At 41.9% G+C, this 25,024-nt stretch overlaps 1 protein-coding gene across 1 annotated transcript; it reads right to left on the bottom strand.

Annotated features, from left to right (window-relative positions):
- Positions 1-218: 218 nt before the first annotated feature.
- sh3gl1b (SH3-domain GRB2-like 1b) lies at positions 219-17,933 on the bottom strand. The gene is made up of 9 exons (XM_064935241.1): positions 17,683-17,933; positions 10,118-10,186; positions 9,317-9,389; positions 8,978-9,121; positions 8,711-8,844; positions 8,405-8,563; positions 5,108-5,211; positions 4,436-4,575; positions 219-2,892 (listed from the first exon to the last, which is right to left on the bottom strand). The coding sequence occupies exons 1-9, from the start codon at positions 17,725-17,727 to the stop codon at positions 2,699-2,701; spliced, it is 1,062 nt and encodes a 353-aa protein (XP_064791313.1). The 5' UTR covers positions 17,728-17,933; the 3' UTR covers positions 219-2,698.
- Between the last annotated feature and the right edge of the window lie 7,091 nt (positions 17,934-25,024).

Here is a 25,024-nt window from a genome sequence, read left to right on the forward strand (position 1 = left end):
CCGGAGACACCTGAAACCCCACCTCTTCAAGGAATACCTAGGATAGGATAAGTAATCCTTCTCACCCCCCCCCTTAATGATTTAGTTGCACTATTGTAAAGTGGCTGTTCCACTGGATGTCAGAAGGTGAATTCACCAATTTGTAAGTCGCTCTGGATAAGAGCGTCTGCTAAATGACTTAAATGTAAATGTAATGATATGATACACTCAGTGCAGAATGCTTTTTTTCTCCATTTATTTATCCAAAGATGGTAGAAGGGGGAAACAAGACAAAGCAAGTACAAATATTTTGATAATACATGACAAGATATTGCAGTTACACTTGACATACCATACTAAAATGACATACCAAAAGTAAAATAATGCTTCAACTAAAATACATTTTACAATGTATTGGATAGACCTACATGCAAAGATTAATAACAAGTATTAAGGTTTCGTATATAAAAAAATAATACTATTGAGTGCAAGAAAGACCTTTAGTTTTTAAAGAGAATTCTGGTACTCCAACTGATTAGACAGAAATAACCCTTTTTTAAAAGTGTAGTGTGACACAAAGACATGCACAAATGTATGTACACCGCAAAGTGCCAAGACTGGAAATGGCAACAGAACCCTTGGTACAGAAATGTATGACCATTGTAAGTAGCTTGGTTATTTTGGTTGGTAGTATTATTCCTTCCTTTCCCAACGGCACTGAAGCACCCCTAACTATGGATTCTCTGTTTGTTCTGGACTTGTGTTGGTGTGTGATCCAGTCAGCACCAAGTTGCTCTTAACCAGTCCATCACTCCACTCTCCCATTGAAATGAACTACGAGCAGGACTGTAAACGTATGGAAGAGATCAAACACCAGAGTGAGGTGTGAGAGAGCAGGGTGGTAGATGGAGGGAGTAGCCTGGAGCAGAGAAGAGTAGCTTAAACTCATGACCATTGAAAGTAGCCTGGACCTCAACACTGAGGGGGAGAGGAATTTCTGAATTAAAGAGTGTACTGCAGCAAGTGTGACTCAATCACATCGCCTCCACAACCATCAATCATGGGGGGTCTCTTAGCGCTGATAGTATGCATCTTGGTAGTAGGGGCTTTTCCTAACAGAACAATCATCACAAATAAAATAAGACTTCTGCTATATATTATTCCTTTTCCCTTTTTGTCCTGTTCGGCATCACTAACCTGTCTTTCCCTCATTCAGTATTTACTGTATTTGAGGCCCTATGCAGTCCTGTCCAGCAGCACACATACCAACTCCAGACTAGAACCCAACCCATCCTAAGAGACCCAGCGAGGAGTATGATAACCAACGGAGTAGTAAATAATACAAAATACAGGAAGAAAGTGACTGACGTGAATGAATGGGATTTACTGATCCAAAAGATGTTCAGTCACACACACAACGCCGCCAGCAGCGTTGTCGCTTATGGAGGCACTGGGACGGACAGACGGGTACTATGACAGCTAAAACCAAACACCATATCATGGTTAACACACCATGTACTCTATTCTCTGTGGCATGTGTTTCCTCTATTGAACAGATGATTAGACAGCGAAGAAAAGTAAAACACACAGGCTTCGTATGTTGCTAACGTCACGAAATGTGCAGTAGCCCATCCCTGGGGAAAGCGGTTTCTTATAAATGTTAGTGTTTGACTTTGGGTCTAGTGTTCTCCTCAGGGGCTTCAGTCTCTGGCTGTCTGGGTTTGAACACCCTCTCAGTAGAGGCCTATAACTAAACAAAACTTACAGGCTCTCATACGTACAGCAACAATCTCATTGGAGGACCAAGGTGCAATTTAACAGTTTAGCTGTACATTAAAAAACAATAAACAAGGCTGAAACCAAAACAAATCAAATACACACCATTGCAAAACTAAACAATGTCTGAGGCCCTTCAAGCTCTCCTGTGGCTCAGGCATACAGGATGTATATAGCGTTGTAAATCTACTGACTGTAAATGGATCATAGCTACAAGGCATTACTGTAGTTGTTTACAGGGTAGGGGAGTGGTTGTCTAAGCCTGGCCGGCAGGGGGCTCCTAGAGACGTTGTCCAGTCAAACTCCATCATTTGGAAAGGCTGTGCAGTTGCAGTGTGTCTGACATACTTGCCTTGGAAATAAGGCAAGTATTCACCAGAGTCCATACTGAAATGTGGGACCTACAGAAACCTTGGGATGTGACAAATGACTTTTAAAATGTCTGTAGTTATGAAAATAAGGCTTTACAAGTTGTACAGTTTTTACAGAGTCAGAACCAGCTAAACTGCCGATGTAAATGTATTCTGCTGCTTACCTGTATGTAATTTAAAGTTAAATAATTGATTTAATTTGAAATTGATTTCATTTGAAACTTCCCTTTCTATTGGGATATCTGTGGTTGACAGAAAACATTACTTTAAAACATCTGGTTTAGTTCGGTTCTTCATGTCTGTGTCCGTCTGTCTGTATTTATTTTTGCTTGGGGGGCAGCGGGGGTCATATTCAAATATCTCTTTCTCAGAACTGGAATGCGAGAAACCACCATCTTCCAATTTCCTTCCTTCAAACGTCAAGATGACAAAGTGACAAAGAGTACAAGTACATCTGTGATGATGATGGTAAAGATGAGGACAAAGACTCTATAATCTGTTAACTGGATCCTCATTCCCTCCCTCACTCTCCCGTTCCCATTATCTCTCTCATGTACTCTGTACAGCACTCCTTAATGTGGCAGGGGGACGACGATTTCCACGTAGTTGAGAGGGAAGAATCCTGATTGACCATGCAGCATGCCCTCATACCAGTTCTCGTCGATCTGATTGGTCAGGGTGATGATGTCACCCTCCTTGAAGCCCAGCTCTCCCTCGTTCTCTGGGTCAAAGTCAAACAGGGCCTTACAGGACGGCTGTTCTGAGACTGAATGACAGAAAGAGGAGAAAGAGAGGAGGAGAGAGGGGTGGAAAACAGGGGGAGAGAGGTTGAAAGAGTGTACATCCCTGGCAGACCAGTCCCATGTCTACTCTCTGTCCCTCCCTCCCTCCTTCCTTCAGCTGGCTGACAGAGCTGGAACAGTGTCAGACTGATTGTGGTTTTAGGTTCACACGGCACCCTGTTTGTTAGCTTGTGATTCACACTGCAGTTTGAGTATTTGTGTGTGTGGCTGGGCTGGGATATTATGACACTGCAGGCAGTGTTATTGAGAGACACAACGCTGAGTGATGGAGAGATGACCTGGCCCCCTCCATATAGTCCTGTCTTGTTTTTAGCTGGGGCCTGCAAGGGTTGAGGACTACAGTGGCTAGGACTGAAGGGGTACAGGAAGTCTGTCTATGACACATAGGGTGGAACACACATGTCGGTCAGTCTCACAACACACACACGCAAAAGTAGTTGACCACACACTGATGGGTGTCCCAATCCCAATGTTTTGCATCATCTCTGTGAGACACTGCACTGCTCCCCCTCTCTCAGAGCTCAGGCAGTCATGGCCATGGCTCTATCCACACACCAGGCTTTTTGTCTCAAAACAATTTCCTCTTTGTGTCAGTTTACCCCACAGGGCATGGTACAGTGGATATGGGGAGGGATCCATCACGGTCTCTGCCTGGGAGATTCACTTTCATTGTTGAACACAACACACCCCCTCCCCATAAATCTAGGAGACTTCCAGAGATACAACTAACCCAAAGATGTTTCATATCTCTATCATTACTCAACCCATTTATTTACCAGCATGACGGTGAATATAGTTAGTATCATCTAGAATAAGCATTACAGTTACACCAGCTATCTGTATGTGATAATGATCCAGCTGACAATATGGAGTGGGTTTAGTCCAATGTTACTACTGCATTCACTGCAGGTCATTAAACTGTGTCAATCAAAAAGCTCTAGGCTTCATATCTAAAAACAATTCTGGTAAACATTTAAACCAGAGAAACTACCAAACCCAATGAAGAACCGAATCAAATTATCCGTTTCTCAAATATCATGTGTACAAGATGATGGATCAGTTCAATCACAGAACTTCCAAGTCGAGAGCTTTTTGATTTGACACTTGGCTCACTGATAGTATTGCCTCAACCATTTCATACAGGTAGCTTGGCTGCCATCTCTCTGACACTCTCACTCTCCGACTCACATCTGGTTTTCTGAAATGACAATCTGGCGTGGAGGAAGTGTAACTCTGATTGCATAGGAAGAGAAAAACAAGGTCAAAAGGAAACGAGGGCAACCAGCTGACAGCTTCCTGCATCCCCCTCCTGTTCATTATCTCCACACACGCACACACACACACACACACACACCTCATCCTTCAACAAACACACAGTCATACTACACTGCAGACTCAGTGTGAGTAAACTCGAAACTGGCTGTAGTAGTAGAATAAGATTGAAAGAAATGGCCATCTCTTTGATGAGCTGATGTACACTGTAGGTAAAATGTCCAACTGTGTTACCTGAGTTGCGGGAGGATGGTGTGGCAACGGAGGTTGTGTAGCCACCATTGGTTGATTGGTTGTCACATTCTCCAAAGTCAAAGATGGGTTTGGGCTTGGGCGTATACTCGCGGCGTGGTCGGTTCTGGGCCTCGTTCATCCTGAAGAGAAAGAGAGTTAGATTAACCCAGCAGGTCCAGAGATCAAAGTTAATTTCTGTTAAAAATAGAACATTTGACATATTTGTCATTTAGCAGTAGCGCTTATCCAGAGGGACTTACAGGAGCAATTAGGGTTAGGTGCCTTGCTCAAGGGCACAGACAGATTTTTCCCCTAGTCGGCTCAGGGATTCGAACCAGCGACCTTTTCAATTACAGTCGCAAAGCTCTTAACTGCTAGGCAAGTAGGCTTACTGGCTGGAAAATATCAAGAACTCAAAATGTACACAAGGTCAACCAGTGTGTACTGTATGCTCTGTGATTGAGGGCCTTGAATGTGTTGTTTCAGATTCACAGGAGAACACATTGACACAGATATGGAAAGGACACACAAGATTGTTATGACTAGACAGGGAGAAGGGGTTGGTGAGTGGGCCTACTGTATCTGTATAATGACACTTTGGACACATAACTTGCAGTGATTGAGCAGGGAAGAAAGGTTAGGGATAGAGATGGAGGCGGCTGCATTGTGTACCTGTCCCTCAGTTTGTCCGAGAGCTCGTCCAGGATCTGTGTGGCCTGTCTGTGGTACTGCAGCTGGGACTCCACCAGTGACGACAGCTGGCTCACCTGCTCTATCTGCACAGAGACACACACAGAGAGCAGGCTATGTTTACTGACTGTACACACTCACACACAAACAGAGATACAAGCATGCACTCAGTCACGTACACAGAGACACACGCACAAGGACCCAGCCCTTGGTCACACTTGATACACACATGAGTAATAACAATGGCATTCCCCTGGATACCCAGTATCACACTGTGGTTAATGTGTAATCTGTCTAATGGTAAGTGAGAGCAGTACTGTAAATGAGAAACTAGGGGGAAAACATATTTTAGTGATTAAATTTTACTTAAGTTATAAAATACATTTTTACCAAGACAAATCCGATTATTCCTCTTCTGAATCGTTCCGTGGGGTCTTTCTCTAATATATATCAAAAAGTCAAATGTTGTAACCTAATAAAGAAATGCTACAAAAATAATTTTCAGCAAGCTATTCTAGTCTAGCGTTTTTCTACATGGGACTCCAAGACCTAAAGAGCGGTGAGCACAGGAGCTTGCATATTGCACAAGAGACAGAGGCTATACATTAGAAGCTTATTATGCATAACCCATCATTAATTAGCCTAATATAAAGGCTGATACTGCATTGAATGTATTACCTGAAAGAGGTAGGCTAGGACATCTATATGTAGGGCAATATACTGTATCACTCTAGAACAGGATTATCTATTTTGGATGCTATTTTAATGGAGATGTTTGCACTAGAGTCCTCGCGCTTGCACTGATTTAAAGCAATGATATTCGAGTGATAGGCTTTTTTTAAACTCTGCAACTGCAATGAACAAATATATTTTCTTTACAACTAAAAAACAAGGTGACTCCCTAAAGCCAGGTGGATTGGTAAATTAAATGCACAGTCTGTCTTTATATTACTGCAACATAGGCTAATCTGCAGCAAATGTAGGCCTACCTGTCACAAGAAAAAAAGTGACCATGATGAGATGATAGGTATACATGCATTGTGAACTGCTGCTCCATACTGAGATGGACTGTCAGTCCCCACCCTGAGCATTGATTCATCATGCAGAGCCGGGAGAGAAGCCAGATTTACAGTGCATTTGGAAAGTATTCAGACCCCTTGACTTTTTCCACATTTTGTTACATTACAGCTTTATTCTAAAATGGATTTAATAAATAAAAATCCTCAGCAATCTACACACAATACCCCATAAATACAAAGAGAAAACAGGTTTTTAATAATGATTTGCTAATTTATATTTAAAAAAAAACAAGGACCCTTTGCTATGAGACTCAAAATTGAGCTCAGATGCATCCTGCTTCCATTAACCACCCTTGTGATGTTTCTACAAATTGATTGGAGTCCACCAGTGGTAAATTCTATTGATTGGACATGATTTGGAAAGGCACACACCTGTCTGCATAAGTTCAGAGCAAAAACCAAGACATGAGGTTGAAGGAATTGTCTGTAGAGCTCCGAGACAGGATTGTGTCAAGGCATAGATCTGGTGAAGGGTACCAAAACATTTCTGCAGCATTGAAGGTCCCCAAGAACACATGGAAGGGAAACAGGAAGAAGATTGGAACCACCAAGACTCTTCCTAGAGCTGTCTGCCCGGGTAACTGAGCAATCGGGGGAGAAGGGCCTTGGTCAGGGAGGTGCTCAAGAACCCGATGGTCACTCTGACAGAGCTCCAGAGTTCCTCTGTGGAGATGGAGAACCTTCCAGAAGGATAACCATCTCTTCAGCACTCCACCAAGCAGGCCTTTATGGTAGAGTGGCCAGACGGAAGCCACTCCTTGGTAAAAGGCACATGACAGCCCGCTTGGAGTTTAGCAAAGGCACCTAAAGACTCTCAGACCATGAGAAACAAGATTCTATGTTCTGATGAAACCAAGATTGAACTCTTTAGCCTGAATGCCAAGCGTCACGTCTGGAGGAAACCTGGCACCATCCCTACGGTGAAGCATGGTGGTGGCAGGATCATCCTTAATGAAAACCGGCTCCAGAGTGCTCAGGACCTGAGACAGGGGCGAAGGTTCACCTTCCAACAAGACAACGACTCTAAGCACACAGCCAAGACAATGCAGGAGTGGCTTCGGGACAAGTCTCAGAATGTCCTTGAGTGGCCCAGCCAGAGCCCGGACTTGAACTCGATCGAACATCACTGGAGAGACCTAAAAATAGCTGTGTGGCAATGCTCCCCATCCAACCAGACAAAACTTGAGAGAGGATATGCACGGAAGAATGGGGGAAGCTACCCAAATACAGGGTAGCGTCATATCGTCATATCCAAGAAGACTCAAGGCTGTAATCTCTGCCAAACAAAGTACTGAGTAAAGGGTCTGAATACTTATAGTACGTAAATGTGATTTCAGTTTTTTATATTTTATAAAATAGCTCAAATTTCTAAAAACCTGTTTTTGCTTTGTTATTATGGGGTATTGTGTGTAGATTGATGAGGTAAAAAAATGATTTAATCCATTTTGGAATAAGGCTGTAATCTAACAAAATGTGGAAAAAGTAAAGGGGTCTGAATACTTGTTTACTCAGATGACTTTAGTCTAAGACTGCCACCATTGAAGTAATTTGTGGTGATGAGGGGCGTTGTACAAAACAAAGTCATCAGCGATTGTGTTCTGGCCCAACACATCGTTTTCGGACCAATCACGGCCTCAAATGTGTTCACATTCGGTGAAGTGTCGGGACTCAGATCATGACTCACTGCGGAGAAGCAACTAACATCCGTGGGCATAGAGTAGCATTTGGCTGGAGCAAGGAGTCTGGGTAGCCAGGTAAGAGGTTAGGACCATTGGTTTTCTTAGAGGATTATCCATTAACATTATTTCACTCATTGGTCAAAAGATGCGTTTTTGATTGGACACCCTATATAAACCCTCAACAGAAGGGCGGGTAGGGATAACCACAGTTAACATAGGCCACAAAGCTGATTAACGCTGTACATAGATGATATTTCATGTTGACCTAAGTTGGTTCATGCTGCAGGTGACACTCTTGTTATGGTGGAGAAGTGTGGATTTAAACAGTAAATCTAATTGAACAAATTACCTTTAGCCCATAGATGGCACCTCTTGCCCCCAACGGAACTGGTCTCTGTCACTGAGCAATCAGACCGATAATGAAATCATAAACATCAGATTGATGCTAGGCTGGGTATTCCCATTGACATTGTGAATGTTATGAGGGGACAGGCCAACACCCACAGACAGCTACTACTTACGTCAGTCTCCAGTATGTTGTACATGCTGATCTCGGCCACCTCTTTAGACTCGTGGAACTTCTCCAGGGCCTGTCTCAGTTCCTCATCTGGTATTTTCCCTTGGCGCTTCTTCTTATAGTCGTAGTCCAGACGCCTTCCCTCCAGCTTCTTCAGATGGTGCTGGGGGATATGGGAGGACGAGGAAGAGGAGGAGAAGAAGAGAAGGGTAGATGAGGAGAGGGATGTAACTCACATTCAGTTAAAACTAGAGAGATGACAAAGAAGTTGAGTTTTAGCAGCAGATAAGTGTGTAACGTGATACCGTACCTGTATCTCTCGGAGGTCCTTGTCAGACAGGTTTTGTAATGGATCAATGAAGTTCTGTTTGACGTCGATGTCTAAAGAGTCCTTCACCTCCGCCAGCCTCTTCATGGTCTCCCCCGCGTCTACTAGAGCCCCACCTGACACAGAGCAAAAGCAGACGCTGAGTCACAAGTGATTAAATTCACCACTCCACAAAACAAATACCATCTTTGCACTGGCAGGCATACACTCACAGACAAACAGGCAGGCAAGCAGACAGACACAACGTACCGAAGTTGGTTTCCTCCCCTAGGTCCCGGCCGTACTTGACCATACACTCTCCCAGCAGGCCCTCAGCTTGGGGATAGCCCGGGTTCTTCACCTGGCCTCTGATCTTAGACACAGTGTTCAACATAGACAGCTTCGCCCGCGACGCTGAGAGGGATGGAGAAAGGGAGACAGTGAGAGGGAGGGTGGAGAGGTGGCAGTTATAGGACTTGTGTTCAAGCTACCTTATATCTGTGATATAGTACAAAATGCATTTTCTACCACCAATTACACAATTTCTATACATTTTAATTGAAGATCTAATTAAGATACTAAGAATCCCTTTCTGGTCCATCGCTTTACCTGGGTTAGGCTGCAGGTACTCTGAGGTTTTAGATATGACTTCCACCACAGCCTTGCTGGTCACATCTACTTTCTATAAAACACAGGGGAGGGGACGTCACTAACAACCACAAGGAAATATGAAACACAATGTCTTTCCTTTAATTTCTACCAAATCTTTTACTTGCGATGAGACTAGTTTCCAAATAGGCAATGAAAAAGATAATGAAATATTGTCACTTCGCTAATTGTACTGTTAAATGAAACTGACTTTGTGAAACAACCAAAGTTCATTCAGTGCAGGTGTGTACAATAGACCACTTAAGTGACGTCTTTTTCTGTTGATTGCTGGACTCCATGACAGTTGGCTGAAGCAGCAAAGGCAGGTGCGCTGCCACTCTATGTATCTATTCACAGGGCTCCCCTATGAATACTATACTGACATACTGTACACAGCGTGCAAACAGACTGCTCACTAACAGCTGACGCTTCACTTCAGTCCACAGCTATGCATGATGCAAAACTCCCTTCTAGTGCATGGTTGTCTAGACTCTATGGTCACATGCAAGTAAGGTGAACGAGACTGTATAATTAACATCATCACTACTGCATTATGTAACACTGTAAGGGCATATCTATTAATGCACTGTGTTGTTGGGCTACGTGTGTCTGGTTGTGTTAACTTATTAAACCTTTGTCCTGATGCCATTCTGTTAACCTGCAAATATATTTGCCTAATGGATAGGCCTAATATATAGAATTCTAACTTACTACTCTACTTCAGGTAACGGTACTTCATGTACAGTCAAAGAGGCATTATACCCTTTCCAAATCTTTGAAGTCTTCATCTAGTTTCGTTCCCTCTGCACCGCCAACCTTCTCACTGACCATCTGCACAGAGAGAGTGGGAGAGAAAAGCGTCATTATTACACAATACATATGCCGTTCTTGAGAGCGAATCAGAAAGATTGTTTTCTTACTCTGTCAGAAAATACAGCTGGCCAGTTCCGCCATTCACATAGTAATGTTCTAATCGTGAAGGTAACAGTTGAATCTTAACTGACATCAGTCTGTACTGACTGACACCATCAAACAACCCTCTAGGAAACAAAAGAAGTAGAGTTCTTCTTTATTCTCACACTGATACACCCCTGTGCAAAAATAAATACAGGCTTGTCTGGATATGACCATTGTAGATCACTGGAGACTACAGTGGAGAAGTTGAGGTGGAATTATGTGAATACAGTAAAACCAGATGCTGGAATCCTGTACAATATATTTGATCCTCTATAATAACCATGTACTGTATGTAGGGTGATAAATCATCTCATAACTGTAAACATCGATATAGAACATTTCTCACATTCACTTTAACATGTTGGAACTTGTTGTGTAAGACACAAATATGTGCAGGCCACCCAGCATTAAATGTAGCCTACATGTTTACCTTCTCCCGCTATCTACCCCCCTGTGGAAAAAGACTGCTTTACATGTCTGCACTTTAAAGAGATACTTCAGGCTTTTTGCAATGAGGCCCTTTATCTACTTCCCCAGAGTTAGATGAACTAGTGGATACCGTTTTTATGTCTCTCGGCCCAGTTTGGAGGAAGTTAGAGGTAGTCACGAGCCAATGCAAACTAGCGTTAGCACAATGACTGGAAGTCTATGGGTATCTGCTAGCATGCTAACGCTAGTTAGCAACTGCACTAGTGCTAGTTAGCAACTTCCTGCAAACTGCATGCAGACATAAAAATTGTATACACGAGTTCATCTGACTCTGGGGAAGTAGATAAAGGGCCTCAACAACAACAAAAAATAGCCCTCTGTCTACCGCACTTCTCTCCCTCAGGTTTGCTTCCCAGTTCCTCCCTCATAAAATGTCTCTCAACTTCACTCCATGGCTATATATAGGGGGACTACAATACAGTATGTAGTAAGGTCAACATTGCAACTCAATTTCAGCTTTGACCTGCTGCAAGTATCATATGATGACCATGACACCATAACATCACAGTGATGCAATAACATTTTCACTCTCTCGATATGATTTCATATGAATCTAGCTGCCAGTGCTTTGATACCACAAAGCAGACTAAACTCTTTGGTCCTTTAAAAACCTGCTGTATGTAAAATAGTGTGCTATAGCTTGGAATATAAATAAATGTGATTCTGAATGATGTTTGTTCCCAACATTAGGGCTTTTAGGGTTTTTCTAAAGATGTTAAATCCACTTCATGTTTTGTTTCCTTGCCATGACACTAACGAGTTTCGCAATACTGGTATCGTTCCAACCCTACAAAACATACGGTGAACATATATCTTGATTGTACCCCTTTCTGGATTTTGTAACATTTTTTATAATGACAATACCTAAATGTTTTTGAAGTGACGTACACCGCTTCGCTAATTGAAAGCATATGCACTCTTTTATAAGGAAACACATTCAACATGTTTTTATGCCACGTACTGTATGCTGACATCCCAGTTTAAAAACTTTCCCATCATATCCCAAGAGCTTGAATACTTTTTCATTTCCCATAGGCTACCGGTAATTCCTTGGCATTCGAGTAGCCTACATTTCTCTCCCTTCTGCCATGTCGGTCCAAAATATGTTAGGGAGGTCGAGTTAACCCAGTTATGACCAGGAGAAAAACAACTGCCCGTGGGGACAAAGGGACAGTTCTGCAGCATACACTGCCAGTGGCAAGGCAAACATCTACTCACTACTCCTGTGCACAACCAGCCATGTGTCCCACTGCCCGAGGGGCTTCACTCTAACAAGAGGAGTATAGGCTATTTGCATTTCTACATCTCAGCCCTGGGAGAGGGATAATCATTGAAAGCCTTTCCTTGTGCAAATGTCACATTGTAGACTAATTAGGCTATAGGACCTTGGTGAGTGCAGTAGGTTGCCTACCTTTAGATTACAGTAATAAACCGTGGTATGTATGAGGTAAACATGATACCCTCTGGCTACGTAGGACTGTTCTAACTTAAGGTTGAGAGCTTCAAGTTCCTTGGTGTCCACATCACCAACAAACTATCATGGTTCAAACACACAAAGGCAGTCGTGAAGAGGGCATGACAAAGCCTATTTCCCATCAGGAGACTGAAAGGATTTGGCATGGGTCGTCAGATCCTCAAAAGGTTCTACAGCTGCACCACCGAGAGCATCACCGCCTGGTATGGCAATTGCTCGGCCTCCAAACCGCAAGGCACTACAGAGGGTAGTGCGTACGGCCCAGTACATCACTGGGGCCAAGCTTCCTGCCATCTAGGACCTCTATACCAGGCGGTGTCAGAGGAAGGCCCTAAAAATTGTCAAAGACTCCAGTCACCCCAGTCATAGACCGTTCTCTCTGCTACCGCATGGCAAGCGGTACCGGAGTGCCAAGTCTGGGTCTAAAAGGCTTAACAGCTTCTACCCCCAAGCCATAAGACTCCTGAACAGCTAATCAAAGGGCTACACAGACCCCTCTTTTATGCTGCTGCTAATCTGTTTATTATTTATGCATAGTCACTAACTCTATCTACATGTACATATTACCTCGACTAACCGGTGACCCCGCACATTGACTCACATTTACTCGGTACCCCCTGTATATAGCCTCGCTATTGTTATTTTACTGCTGCCATTTAATGATTTGTTACTTTTTACTTAACACTTTTTCTTAACTTCTTAAAGCATTGTTGGTTAAGGGCTTGTAAGTAACCATTTCACTGTAAGGTCTACCTACACCTGTTGTATTCGGCGCATGTGACAAATAACATTTGATTTGATTAACATTCACTATAGTCACAGAAAGTGGGGTTGGTGAGAGCAAACTTACTGACATGATGTAGCATTTGGTTTTACTTACTGAAATAGTTCAAAATGAGTTACGCCTATATACTTCAGGGGGGAGGACATGATTGGTACATTCTGTGCCCATTAATACAAACCACATTGGGGTGATAAAAAGCTTTGCATAGTTCAGAAAATATACTGATCCAAAATAAACGCAACATGTAAAGTGTTTGTCCCATGTTTCATGAGCTGAAATAAAAGATCCCAGAAATGTTCCATACGCACAAGTTTTTTTACATCCCTGTTAGTGAGCATTTCTTCTTTGCCAATATAATTAATCCACCTGACAGGTGTGTCATATCAAGAAGCTGATTAAACAGCATGAACATTACACAGGTGCACCTTGTGCTGGGGACAATAAAAGGACACTAAAATGTGTAGTTGTCATCACACAACACAATGCCACAGATGTCTCAGGTTGAGGGTGCGTGCAATTGGCATGCTGAATGCATGAATGTCCACCAGAGCGGTTGCCAGATAATTGAATGTTAAATTATCTACAAAAAGCAGCCTCAAATGTTGTTTTAGAGAATTTGGTAGTACTTCCAAACGGCCTCACAACTGTAGACCACGTGGAACAACGCCCGCCCAGGACCTCCACATCCGGCTCCTTTACCTGCAGGGTCGTCTGACGCCAGCCACCCGGACAACTGATGAAACTGGGTTTGCACAACCGACTTCTTGCACAAATTGTCAGAATCTGTCTGAGGGAAGCTCATCTGTGTGCTCGTCCTCCTCAACCGGGTCTTGACCTGACTGCAGTTCGGCGTCGTAACCAACTTCAGTTGGTAAAAGCTCACCTTCGATGACCACTGGCACGCTGGAGAAGTGTGCTATTCAAGGATGAATCCATTGTAAACTGTACCGAGCAGATGACAGACATGTGGGCTAACGGTGTGAACAGAGTGCGGTGGGATTATGGCATGGGCAGGCATAAGCTACAACAAACAACTGCATTTTATTGATGGCAATTTTAATGCAGAGATACCGTGACGAGATCCTGGGCCAATTGTCGGGCCATTCACCTGCTGCCATCACATCATGTTTCAGCATGATAATGCATGGCTCCATGTTGCAAGGATCTGTACACCAAAATATGAAACATTTGTTTGGGATACTCTGGATCGAGGTGTACAACAGCGTGTTCCAGTTTCTGATCCACGCCCTTACCTTTTTAAAGGTATCTGTGACCAACAGATACATATCTGTATTCCCAGTCATGTGAAATCCATAGATTACAACCTAATGAATTTATTTACATTGACTGATTTAATTACATCAACTGTAACTCAGTAAAATCTTGCATGTTGCGTTTTAAATTTTGTTTAGTGTATATACTTCATAGTACCAGTTATTGCTACAGACGTGTACACTGCTTTTACACGGAGTGTCAGATCTGACGAGTAGAAATGGTCACCCAGCAAATAGAGTGCTGACTTCCTGTGCATGCCGCACTACCGATTCCCCACATAATGTGTAAGCCAGAGAATGGATCATCTAAACGTACACAGTATCTGGGGTAGAAAGTCCACTGACTGAGGGATGGGGAAAGTGACTCATATAGAAGAATCTGAGTGGGGGCGAAGAGGAGCCACAATGACAGTGCAAGAGCTAATAGAATCATTGTCTAAGCCAATGGTGTTAGCCTATAAAAATATGTTTGCTTTACATCAACAGGTGGGGAAATGGTGTGTTCAGCTCTTGCTAGCCACAAAACTGCTACTGTGGCAAAACATGGATGGTGGCTGTGCTTTCATAGGCCTAAAATATGTTGAGGGGAATAATGAGTGGCACAGCGGTCTAAGGTACTGCATCTCAGTGCTAGAGGCGTCACTACAGACACCCTGGTTTGAATCCAGGCTGGATCACAACCGGCTGTGATTGGGAGTCCCTTGGGTGGCGCACAATTGGCCCAGCGTCATCCGGGTTTGGCCGGTGTAGGCCGTCATTGTAAATAACATTTTTTTTTATAACTGACTTGCCTAGTTAAATAAAGGTTAAAAAATACATTTCAATAAAAACAATTTAAAAAAGACATTCATAAAAATACATTTTGAAAAAGTAACCCTACAGCTGAATGTTTTATATATTTAGTATATATATTTAAAAAATACATAACCGCCACAGATTGTCTTGAAAGTAACATGTAAATCTCCTGCTGAAAAGATACAGCTTTATTAAATAGAAATCTTCACAAAGAGAAATGTAGTCACATTTTAGTTATGCAGTGAGGCAGACACACAAGGCCACATACTACTGCTACTGCTAGCTAGATAACGAGGGAGGAGAGCACAACACTGACGCCTGAATATAGCATCTTCTACACAGAGAATGGTGTGATTGTAATTTATTGGGAGAGAGACAGCTATGAGTCAGCTGTAGTGAGTCAGCTGCCTCCTTAACAATGGGCCAACCGCTGCCAGGCTGTCTCCTTCTACACAACATTATAGAAAAATATCTCATAACTGTCTGACACCTGAATAGATCACACACTGGCCCTACTGACCCTGAAGGGAAAAGGCAGTGAAAGACTTCGTAACACTGCTGGCAAAATAGACATGATTACACCTATACATTTGGATCATGAAGTATGTATTTCGCTAATAGGCCTATGTGAGATTATGCAGAAAAATACTATCCATGAGTTCATCTGACTCTGGGGATGTAGATAAAGGCTCGCTGCCAAAATCCTGAAGTATCCCTTTAACCTTTTGAGCTGCATTTGATCCTTCAGTTAACCACTCCCTTGTGAGTGAATATGATAGGATCAGCCATCTGCAGACTCCACTTTGACCCACCATTTCCTCTAACATTCCCACCAACTTCCCTGTACATATTGCAAAGTATGCTGCTAGTGCAGGACAATGAAAGGCATTTAATTCAGATATTAAGTCAGATTAAGTATTATCTATGATACTTGGTACGTGTGTGTAAACAAGTTGAATGTGTAGGCCATGTTTTGGAAATGTGTCGAAAAGTAAGGGGGGCAGTAAGTAAAGAAAAACGTGCGTATGGGGTGCTGCATATATTATCTAAAGCCAACTTCCTGCATTCCATAAGAGCAGAAAAAAGTGCTGTAGAAAAAATAATAATCCTACAATTAAGCCTATTTCCAATCACATGCCATAGTAATGTCCCTGCATGCTCTGAATAAGCATGATATTGTGTGCCTTGCAGGGGAGCATCATTTATTGTTGTCATTGGGCATTATCGACTCCTATGGAGTTTGGCAAGAAACTGCAACTGCATTGCAGTCCAGTGCAGTCCAATCCAATCTGGGAAAGCACCGCCTCGTTCATCTCTCTTCGCCCCCTGTAAAACATGCACACACACTGCAGTTCTGCCTCTCCATTTTCTCTTGCACTGTATTTCCGTCTTCCCAACGGATTGACTCTTTACCCACTTTCTCTCGCCTACGGGGATCTACACTTGCTCCTAACAGGAAGTCGGGGTAGAAAGCAAATGGATTTTCTGCAGAGATCAGCAGGAAGAGTGACTCAAAAGTATATTTTAATAATCAGCAAACAGACCTGAGATCAGGGAGGGCTCCAACTAAATTGAGGATTGTTTTTTAATGAAATGAGCTACAGAAGAGTAACAATGTGTAAAAATGTATTATTTGATCAATACTTTTATAAAGAGATTTCCAATTACATACAAGGCAGTTACTACCAACACCAATCTACACAAAATCAATATCCCCAGGGCATACATAACCTAGTGCCTTCAAACAACTCTGGACATTGAAGAGAGTTACTGCAAATGTTCCATTGATCCCCTCTTAATCAGGGACTGATTTAGACCTGAGACACTAGACTGTCTGTGCAATTAATTATTTTTGGTAGCACAGAAAACCAGCATGCTTTCGGACCTCGCAGGGCAAGAGTTGAAACCCCCTGCATTGTAGAACAAATGTGTTACTTTAAGGTGTGCGTCCACCCCTAGCATGCCTGTTGAGTGACAGCCTTGACACATGCACTGTGTATTGCTAACGGTAGACTAGGTAGCCCAGCTGTGCACTAGGATTGGATACCTGAAAAAGGTGTTTCTTGATGAGATTCTAAGCACACAAAAAGTAGCTAGTTAGCTGGCTAAACAATCAAGTTTATCAAGGCATTCTTTTGAAAGGCTAACGTCAGCCAATGAAATCATAATGACATAGGTAGCTTACTATTTTATTTTCTTACGAATGTCTGTCTAGCTAGTGTGTAAGGTAAGTAACTCATTAACTATCTATCAAGAGAACTAGTTAGCCCGCTAAGAGACGCATACACGTAAATGCAAGCTAAGGTTAGCTAGCTAATTTAGCGAACTATTACTTTATCTTGAACCCGTTGATTTGCTAACGTTATAGCTATAACATTAGCTAATACTTATTTAAACCAAAGTGTTAGTTATAGACAGACATGCAAACAAATAATATTACAGAACTTCAGAAGTGTATAAAAAGTAAGTAAGTTAGCTAACTGGCCACATGCTACCTAGCTATGTTTACTGGCTACAGTAAGTTATTCGGAGGTGAGGAAAGTTGTTCGCTAACCTGGCTGGCTTTATAAAACTGCTTCTTGAAGCCCGCTACTGACATCGTGGCGCCGGACTGTTTCACTTTTGCAGTAAATTAAAGTTGAGAATAACTATCTATCACGCAAAATTGTTAACTAGTACGCCGTGGTCATAAGATTGCGCTACCGTCGTTCAGTCAGATATCTGATTGCTGACCACGTCTACGAGGATTTCATGCGGTTCACATGAACCGCGGTTGTACAAACACGCAGATCTCTATAAGCGTAGATAGGTCTTGAAAGCCTCAAGTAATACGTAGCTATGAGCATATCCACACAGTGTACACTTTTGCATAATTGCACCAAGCGGTTAATCCCTGCACTGCACATTCCACAGTTTGCAGATGGTCTCTCCATAAACAAGTACGCAGCGCCCACTATCGCACAGAAGAGGAACAGGCCAATCAATACAATAGGTTCTATGTTCACTTTCCACCCCCCCCCACAGGGTGGCAGAAGTGTTCTTCAATAGTTTTCTAGACGTGCGTTTTAGTCTCAAGCACTTTCAGGCTAGTTTTGAGATACATTTTGAGCAGTGGAGGCTGGTGGGAGGAGCTATAGGAGGAATGACTAATTGTAATGGCTGGAATGGAATTAATTGGACTGGAGTCAAACATGTGGTTTCCAAATGTTTGATGTGTTTGATACCGTTCCATTTATTCCATTCCTCCCTTTACAATGAGCCCGTCCTTCTATAGCTCCTCCCACCAGCCGCCATTGATTTTGAGATACTCCTACCCGAGGTATAATGAAACAGAACCATATTTTTCTATATCTCTGAGGTCTCCCATATATTAAATGGATGGTTGTGTGAAAATATTTTACTGCAAAAGTGGTTAAATTGATAGATATTGTGGGGTGGACCAAATAAGCTCATGTAACCCAATATTGCTAGTAGCTGTTCAATAGACAACTTCCCAAGTCAAATTTGCTCTCATTCAGTGCTGTATGGTCATGCCTGACAAAAACACATACAGTATCACATGTTTTGTGATGAGGTGGCTATTGTAATCTGCTATAAAACACCCACTAAAGGGGGTGCGCCACATAAACACATGTAACCCAATATTGCACATATTGCTCATATGTGGAATACAACTATTCAGCTGTCTACCCTACATACACAAACAAACAGCATTAGAATATCTTAATGTATCTTGAAAATATAGACCTGTAAACACACAGATAGAATAGGCAGAAATATCAACTATGAATATTTATGATGAACTTCCATTTTTGGTAGCTGTTCAATAGACACACTTCCAAGTCAAATTTTCTCTCTAATGTATGGTCCTGCCTGACAAAAATGCATGCTGTTACACGTTTTTATGTTGTGGCTATTGTAATTGTCTCTAAGGAAAACAAGTGGGCTCAGACATCAAAATAAAATTGGGTCCAAGGTTCGTTCAAGGATTTTGCATCTTCAGCCCCTAGTCTTGCAAATAAGTCAAAGGTGCATTCACAGGTTATCTTTATATTTAGTCTCAATTCCAATATGGCGTCCAAGATCAAATATGGCTGCCATAATAACGTTTGATGGAAGTTATTAACATTTGATGGAGGTTAAATCACCTGCAAATAGGAATTTTGTAAATTAGAGGAATTCTTTTCAGTATTGTGAACAACACTCATGCCTTTAAAGACTGTTTGTGTGAACCAATTTTATTCTGAATCCAAGATGGCCAACATGATTACACTCAAACATCGTAGCCTGCATATAAGTAGCCCTAGTTCATTTTGTATTGTGTTATTCTGTCTTTAAAATGGTTTCATAAGGCTCTTTGTATATCTAGTTAGATTATTTAGAGTGTAACTAGGTAATAGACTATGACCAAGAAGCTTTGGTTGAGAGGGACATAACACAGCTCCACACACTTACACATTTGAAGATGATCCCAGGGCTCGATGGACAGTGAAAGGGTTGCAGAGGAGGTGGAGCTGGTCAAGCATGGTGCACAAAGGCCACTGTCTCACAGTCAATCCCTAGCCACCATAAACAATCACATACAGCAAGTTTGCTTCTTGTTTGCCATAAATGCCATATGTCCTTATAGGGATATTGATATTACTGCAGGTTCGCAGACCAATGCATGAGTCACCCCAGCATGAAAATTAATTATACACATGCAAGTCCAGTTTAGCTGTCACATGGGCTGACCAGTCCTGGTTTTTAGCAATAGATACAGATGAGGACAATACACACCAACGATTTTCAGACAACATTTTGATGGAGGACTGATGCTGGAGTGGGCCTATCAATGACATTTCTGGGAGATTTAAGATGGCATTGACGTTGGAGAGGTGCAATTCCAATGACATGTGAAGGACAAATAAGGTAATGGCATTTCTTGTCAATTAGTGTCAGGTTGTGTTGGTTCACTATAGTGAACACCTACCTGCCTTATGCTCTTGTCATATGTGGTTGCTTCCTCCCCATACACAATAGCAGTCACCAAGTCAACATATCAAGGGCATTGGTGACATCATTTAGAACCTTTAAGGTTGCAATGACACATTCATATCCTGAGCGGAAACCAGATTGCATACCAGAGAGAATACTACAGACATCAAGAAAGCCACTGTTGATTATTAACACGTTTTCCCAATACTTTTGATAAACAGTGCAAAATAGACATTGGACTTTAATAGTTAGGATCAGCTTGGTCTCCCCATTTAAATAATGGACAAACTGTGGCTGCCTTCCAAGCAATGGGAGCCTCCCCGGAAAGGAGAGACAGGATAAAAAGGTCAGAGATAGGCTTGGCGATGATAGGGGCAGCAACCTTAAAGAAGAAAGGTTCCAAATCATCTGACCCAGATGTTTTTTTGGGGTCAAGTTTAAGGAGCTCCTTTAGCACCTCAGACTCAGTGATTGCCTGCAGGGAGAAACTTTGTAGCAGGGCAGGGGGAAAAGAGTGAGGAGCATCAGGGATAGGCACATTAGAAGGGGGAGATGAGAAAATGTTGGACGGGCGAGGAGGCATGGCTGAGTCAAATAGGAATCCTGACATAATGAAGTGGTGATTGGAGCTCAGCCATGTGCTCATTATCAGTAACAACCACATCACCAGCATTAATGTGCATCACAAATGCAGTGAGCCAGCAGAAGGTAATGTTGGATTCAGGGCAGGCCTTGAATATCCCGGCAGTATCAATGACTACGCCCCCCTAGAAGTTATATACATATATAAAAAAGTATTTAGTCAGCCACCAATTGTGCAAGTTCTCCCACTTAAAAAGATGAGAGAGGCCTGTAATTTTCATCATAGGTACACTTCAACTATGACAGACAAAATGAGAAAATAAAATCCAGAAAATCACATTGTAGGATTTTTTATTTATTTATTTGCAAATTATGGTGGAAAATAAGTATTTGGTAACCGACAAACAAGCAAGATTTCTGGCTCTCACAGACCTGTAACTTCTTCTTTAAGAGGCTCATCTGTCCTCCACTCGTTACCTGTATTAATGGCACCTGTTTGAACTTGTTATCAGTATAAAAGACACCTGTCCACAACCTCAAACAGTCACACTCCAAACTCCACTAAGACCAAAGAGCTGTCAAAGGACACCAGAAACAAAATTGTAGACCTGCACCAGGCTGGGAAGACTGAATCTGCAATAGGTAAGCAGCTTGGTTTGAAGAAATCAACTGTGGGAGCAATTATTAAGAAATGGAAGACATACAAGACCACTGATAATCTCCCTCGATCTGGGGCTCCACGCAAGATCTCACCCCGTGGGGTCAAAAGGGTCACAAGAACGGTGAGCAAAAATCCCAGAACCACAGGGGGGGACCTAGTGAATGACCTGCAGAGAGCTGGGACCAAAGTAACAAAGCCTACCATCAGCAAGGGCATTGAAGACGAAACGTGCCTGGGTCTTTCAGCATGACAATAACAACCCAAACACACCACCTGGGCAATGAAGGAGTGGCTTCGTAAGAAGCATTTCAAGGTCCTGGAGTGGCCTAGCCAGTCTCCAGATCTCAACCCGACAGAAAATCTTTGGAGGGAGTTGAAAGTCCGTGTTGCGCAGCAACAGCTCCAAAACATCACTGCTCTAGAGGTGATCTTCATGGAGGAATGGGCCAAAATACCAGCAACAGTGTGTGAAAACCTTGTGAAGACTTACAGAAAACATTTGACCTCTGTCATTGCCAACAAAGGGTATTTAACAAAGTATTGAGAAACTTTTGTTATTGACCAAATACTTATTTTCCACCATAATTTGAAAATAAATTCATTAAAAATCCTACAGTGTGATTTTCTGGATTTGTTTTTCTTATTTTGTCTGTCATAGTTGAAGTGTACCTATGATGAAAGTTACAGGCCTCTCTCATCTTTTTAAGTGGCAGAACTTGCACAATTGGTGGCTGACTAAATACTTTTTTGCCCCACTGTACATACAGTGCCTTGCGAAAGTATTCGGCCCGCTTGAACTTTGCAACCTTTTGCCACATTTCAGGCTTCAAACATAAAGATATAAAACTGTATTTTTTTGTGAAGAATCAACAACAAGTGGGACACAATCATGAAGTGGAACGACATTTATTGGATATTTCAAACTTTTTTAACAAATCAAAAACTGAAAAATTGGGCGTGCAAAATTATTCAGCCCCTTTACTTTCAGTGCAGCAAAATCTCTCCAGAAGTTCAGTGAGGATCTCTGAATTATCCAATGTTGACCTAAATGACTAATGATGATAAATACAATCCACCTGTGTGTAATCAAGTCTTCGTATAAATGCACCTGCACTGTGATAGTCTCAGAGGTCCGTTAAAAGTGCAGAGAGCATCATGAAGAACAAGGAACACACCAGGCAGGTCCGAGATACTGTTGTGAAGAAGTTTAAAGCCGGATTTGGATACAAAAAAAATTGTAGACCTCCACATGTCTGGTTCATCCTTGGGAGCAAATTCCAAACGCCTGAATGTACCACATTCATCTGTACAAACAATGGTACGCAAGTATAAACACCATAGGACCACGCAGCCGTCATACCGCTCAGGAAGGAGACGCGTTCTGTCTCCTAGAGACTAACGTACTTTGGTGTGAAAAGTGCAAATCAATCCCAGAACAACAGCAAAGGATTTTGTGAAGATGCTGGAGGAAACAGGTACAAAAGCATCTATATCCACAGTAAAATGAGTCCTATATCCACATAACCTGAAAGGCTGCTCAGCAAGGAAGAAGCCACTGCGCCAAAATCCCCCAAAAAAGCCAGACTACGGTTTGCAACTGCACATGGGGACAAAGATCATTCTTTTTGGAGAATTGCCCTCTGGTCTGATAAAACAAAAATAGAACTGTTTGGCCATAATGATCATTGTTATGTTTGGAAGAAAAAGGGGGAGGCTTGCAAGCCGAAGAATACCATCCTAACCGTGAAGCAAGGGATGGCAGCATCATGTTGTGGGGGTGCTTTGCTGCAGGAGGGACTGGTGCACGTCACAAAATAGATGGCTTCATGAGGATGGAAAATTATGTGGATATATTGAAGCAACATCTCAAGACATCAGTCAGGAAGTAAAAGCTTGGTCGCAAATGGACAATGACTCCAAGCATAATTTCAAAGTTGTGTCAAAATGCCTTGAGGACAACAAAGTCAAGGTATTGGCGTGGCCATCACAAAGCCCTGATCTCAATCCTATAGAAAATTTGTGAGCAGAACTGAAAAAGCATGTGCGAGCAAGGAGGCCTACAAACCTGACTCTGTTACACCAGCTCTGTCAGGAGGAATGGGCCAAAATTCATCCAATTTATTGTGGGAAGCTTGTGGAAGGCTACCCGAAATGTTTGATCCAAGTTAAGCAATTTAAAGGCAATACACTCAATGAGTATTTTGTAGCATGTAAACTTCGACCCACTGGGAATGTGATTAAAGAAATAAAAGCTGATATAAATCTTTCAACTATTATTCTGACATTTCACATTCTTAAAATAAAGTGGTGATCCTAACTGACCTAAAACAGGACATTTTTACTAGGATTAAATGTCAGGAATTGTGAAAAACTGAGATTAAATGTATTTGGCTAAGGTGTATGTAAATTTACGACTTCAACTGTATGTAATACCAATGAACTGTTGCGGAAGAATCTAATTTCAAGAGTTAAGAAGTTTCAATACAGGAGTAAACATACAAACAGCATTAACTTACTGTAAAAAGCCTTTTATTACATTCTTAAATCCACATATTGTATCCCCATTGTACAACAAAACTCTTAAATGTGTCATATTAATAATATATTTGAGATATCTTATTCAAATCTATATTGATTTCAATAATAATCTTATAATAGAATGAAAACATGATAAACAGAAGGATCATGACAAAAGACTAACTTTTAAGGAGATATTCTTAAAAACATTATTTTTTTAAATTACAACTGTCCGACAAAAAGGAGGACACTAAACGGTTGACGGAAAAATTGACAGATAACTATAGAAATGAAGAAACAAAAGATCACGACAAAAACAACACAGGATTCAGAGATTTTTAAAATCTATCTTTCAGTTTCAGTACATTTTAGACCCTATTTCTTCTACAATTCAAAAAGTCCTGTAATAATATTGATATTAGACAGGGGTAAATCTTTGATACTTCTGTGATCAACATTCACAAGAACATGTACTGTACACAGTGATCAAGGTTTAAGGTCTTCTATTCGGTGCAGTGTCTGACTTGGCTAACTGACGAAGACACTGTAGTACAGAGAGCCCAGCTGTCTCCCTGAGTGACTGAGTGGAAATGTAACTGCACACCTTGAGAACGGCCTCCAAAGATGGAAAAAGCAGTTTTAGGTCTGCAGATGACACTTTATGAATACAGAACAATCTAAGTTATTACAAAGCATTTACACCTTGTTACAATCTTCTCCCCTGCCTTGCGAACTATAAACTCAACTCAGTTAATATTAGCTCTGTGTAAAAGTAGAATGGTGTTACGTTGAGAGAACTTGAAACCTCTTGTGCTGTACATTTAAAGGTCTCTGGCTGGAGTGCTTATTGAGTCCACTAGGCCATCTACCAGGACTGTTTAGGCCCTCCTAACTGAAATTGGGAAAGACATTATAGCACAGTCCCATTATGACACAGTTGTAAGCACCCAGAAAAGTGTATCGCCCTAAATTCCAACTATTTAATGTATATAGTATGGTGAAGAGCACTGTTCCAGCAGTGCAAGGTGAAAAATCAGATTTTATTTGGACAGAAAGTATCCAAGGCCTGAAAGTGAGTCTCTTTTTGTGGTAAAGGTTTTCAAAGTATTCCACTCTGACCAAACATCAGCTTGTCTATGTACAAGCTTTGTACTGTGGG

The sequence above is a fragment of the Oncorhynchus masou genome, chromosome 24, assembly GCF_036934945.1.
Source record: "Oncorhynchus masou masou isolate Uvic2021 chromosome 24, UVic_Omas_1.1, whole genome shotgun sequence".
Classification (NCBI taxonomy): Eukaryota; Metazoa; Chordata; class Actinopteri; order Salmoniformes; family Salmonidae; genus Oncorhynchus; species Oncorhynchus masou.

Excerpts from the sequence above, each read along its gene's own strand:
- sh3gl1b (XM_064935241.1), bottom strand. The coding sequence starts at position 17,727 with ATGTCAGTAGCGGGCTTCAAGAAGCAGTTTTATAAAGCCAGCCAG. Across the intron at positions 8,845-8,977 it reads AGGGGAGGAAACCAACTTCG|GTGGGGCTCTAGTAGACGCG; the intron begins GTACGTTGTGTC and ends GCTCTGTGTCAG. Across the intron at positions 5,212-8,404 it reads ACAACATACTGGAGACTGAC|ATAGAGCAGGTGAGCCAGCT; the intron begins GTAAGTAGTAGC and ends GTCTCTGTGCAG.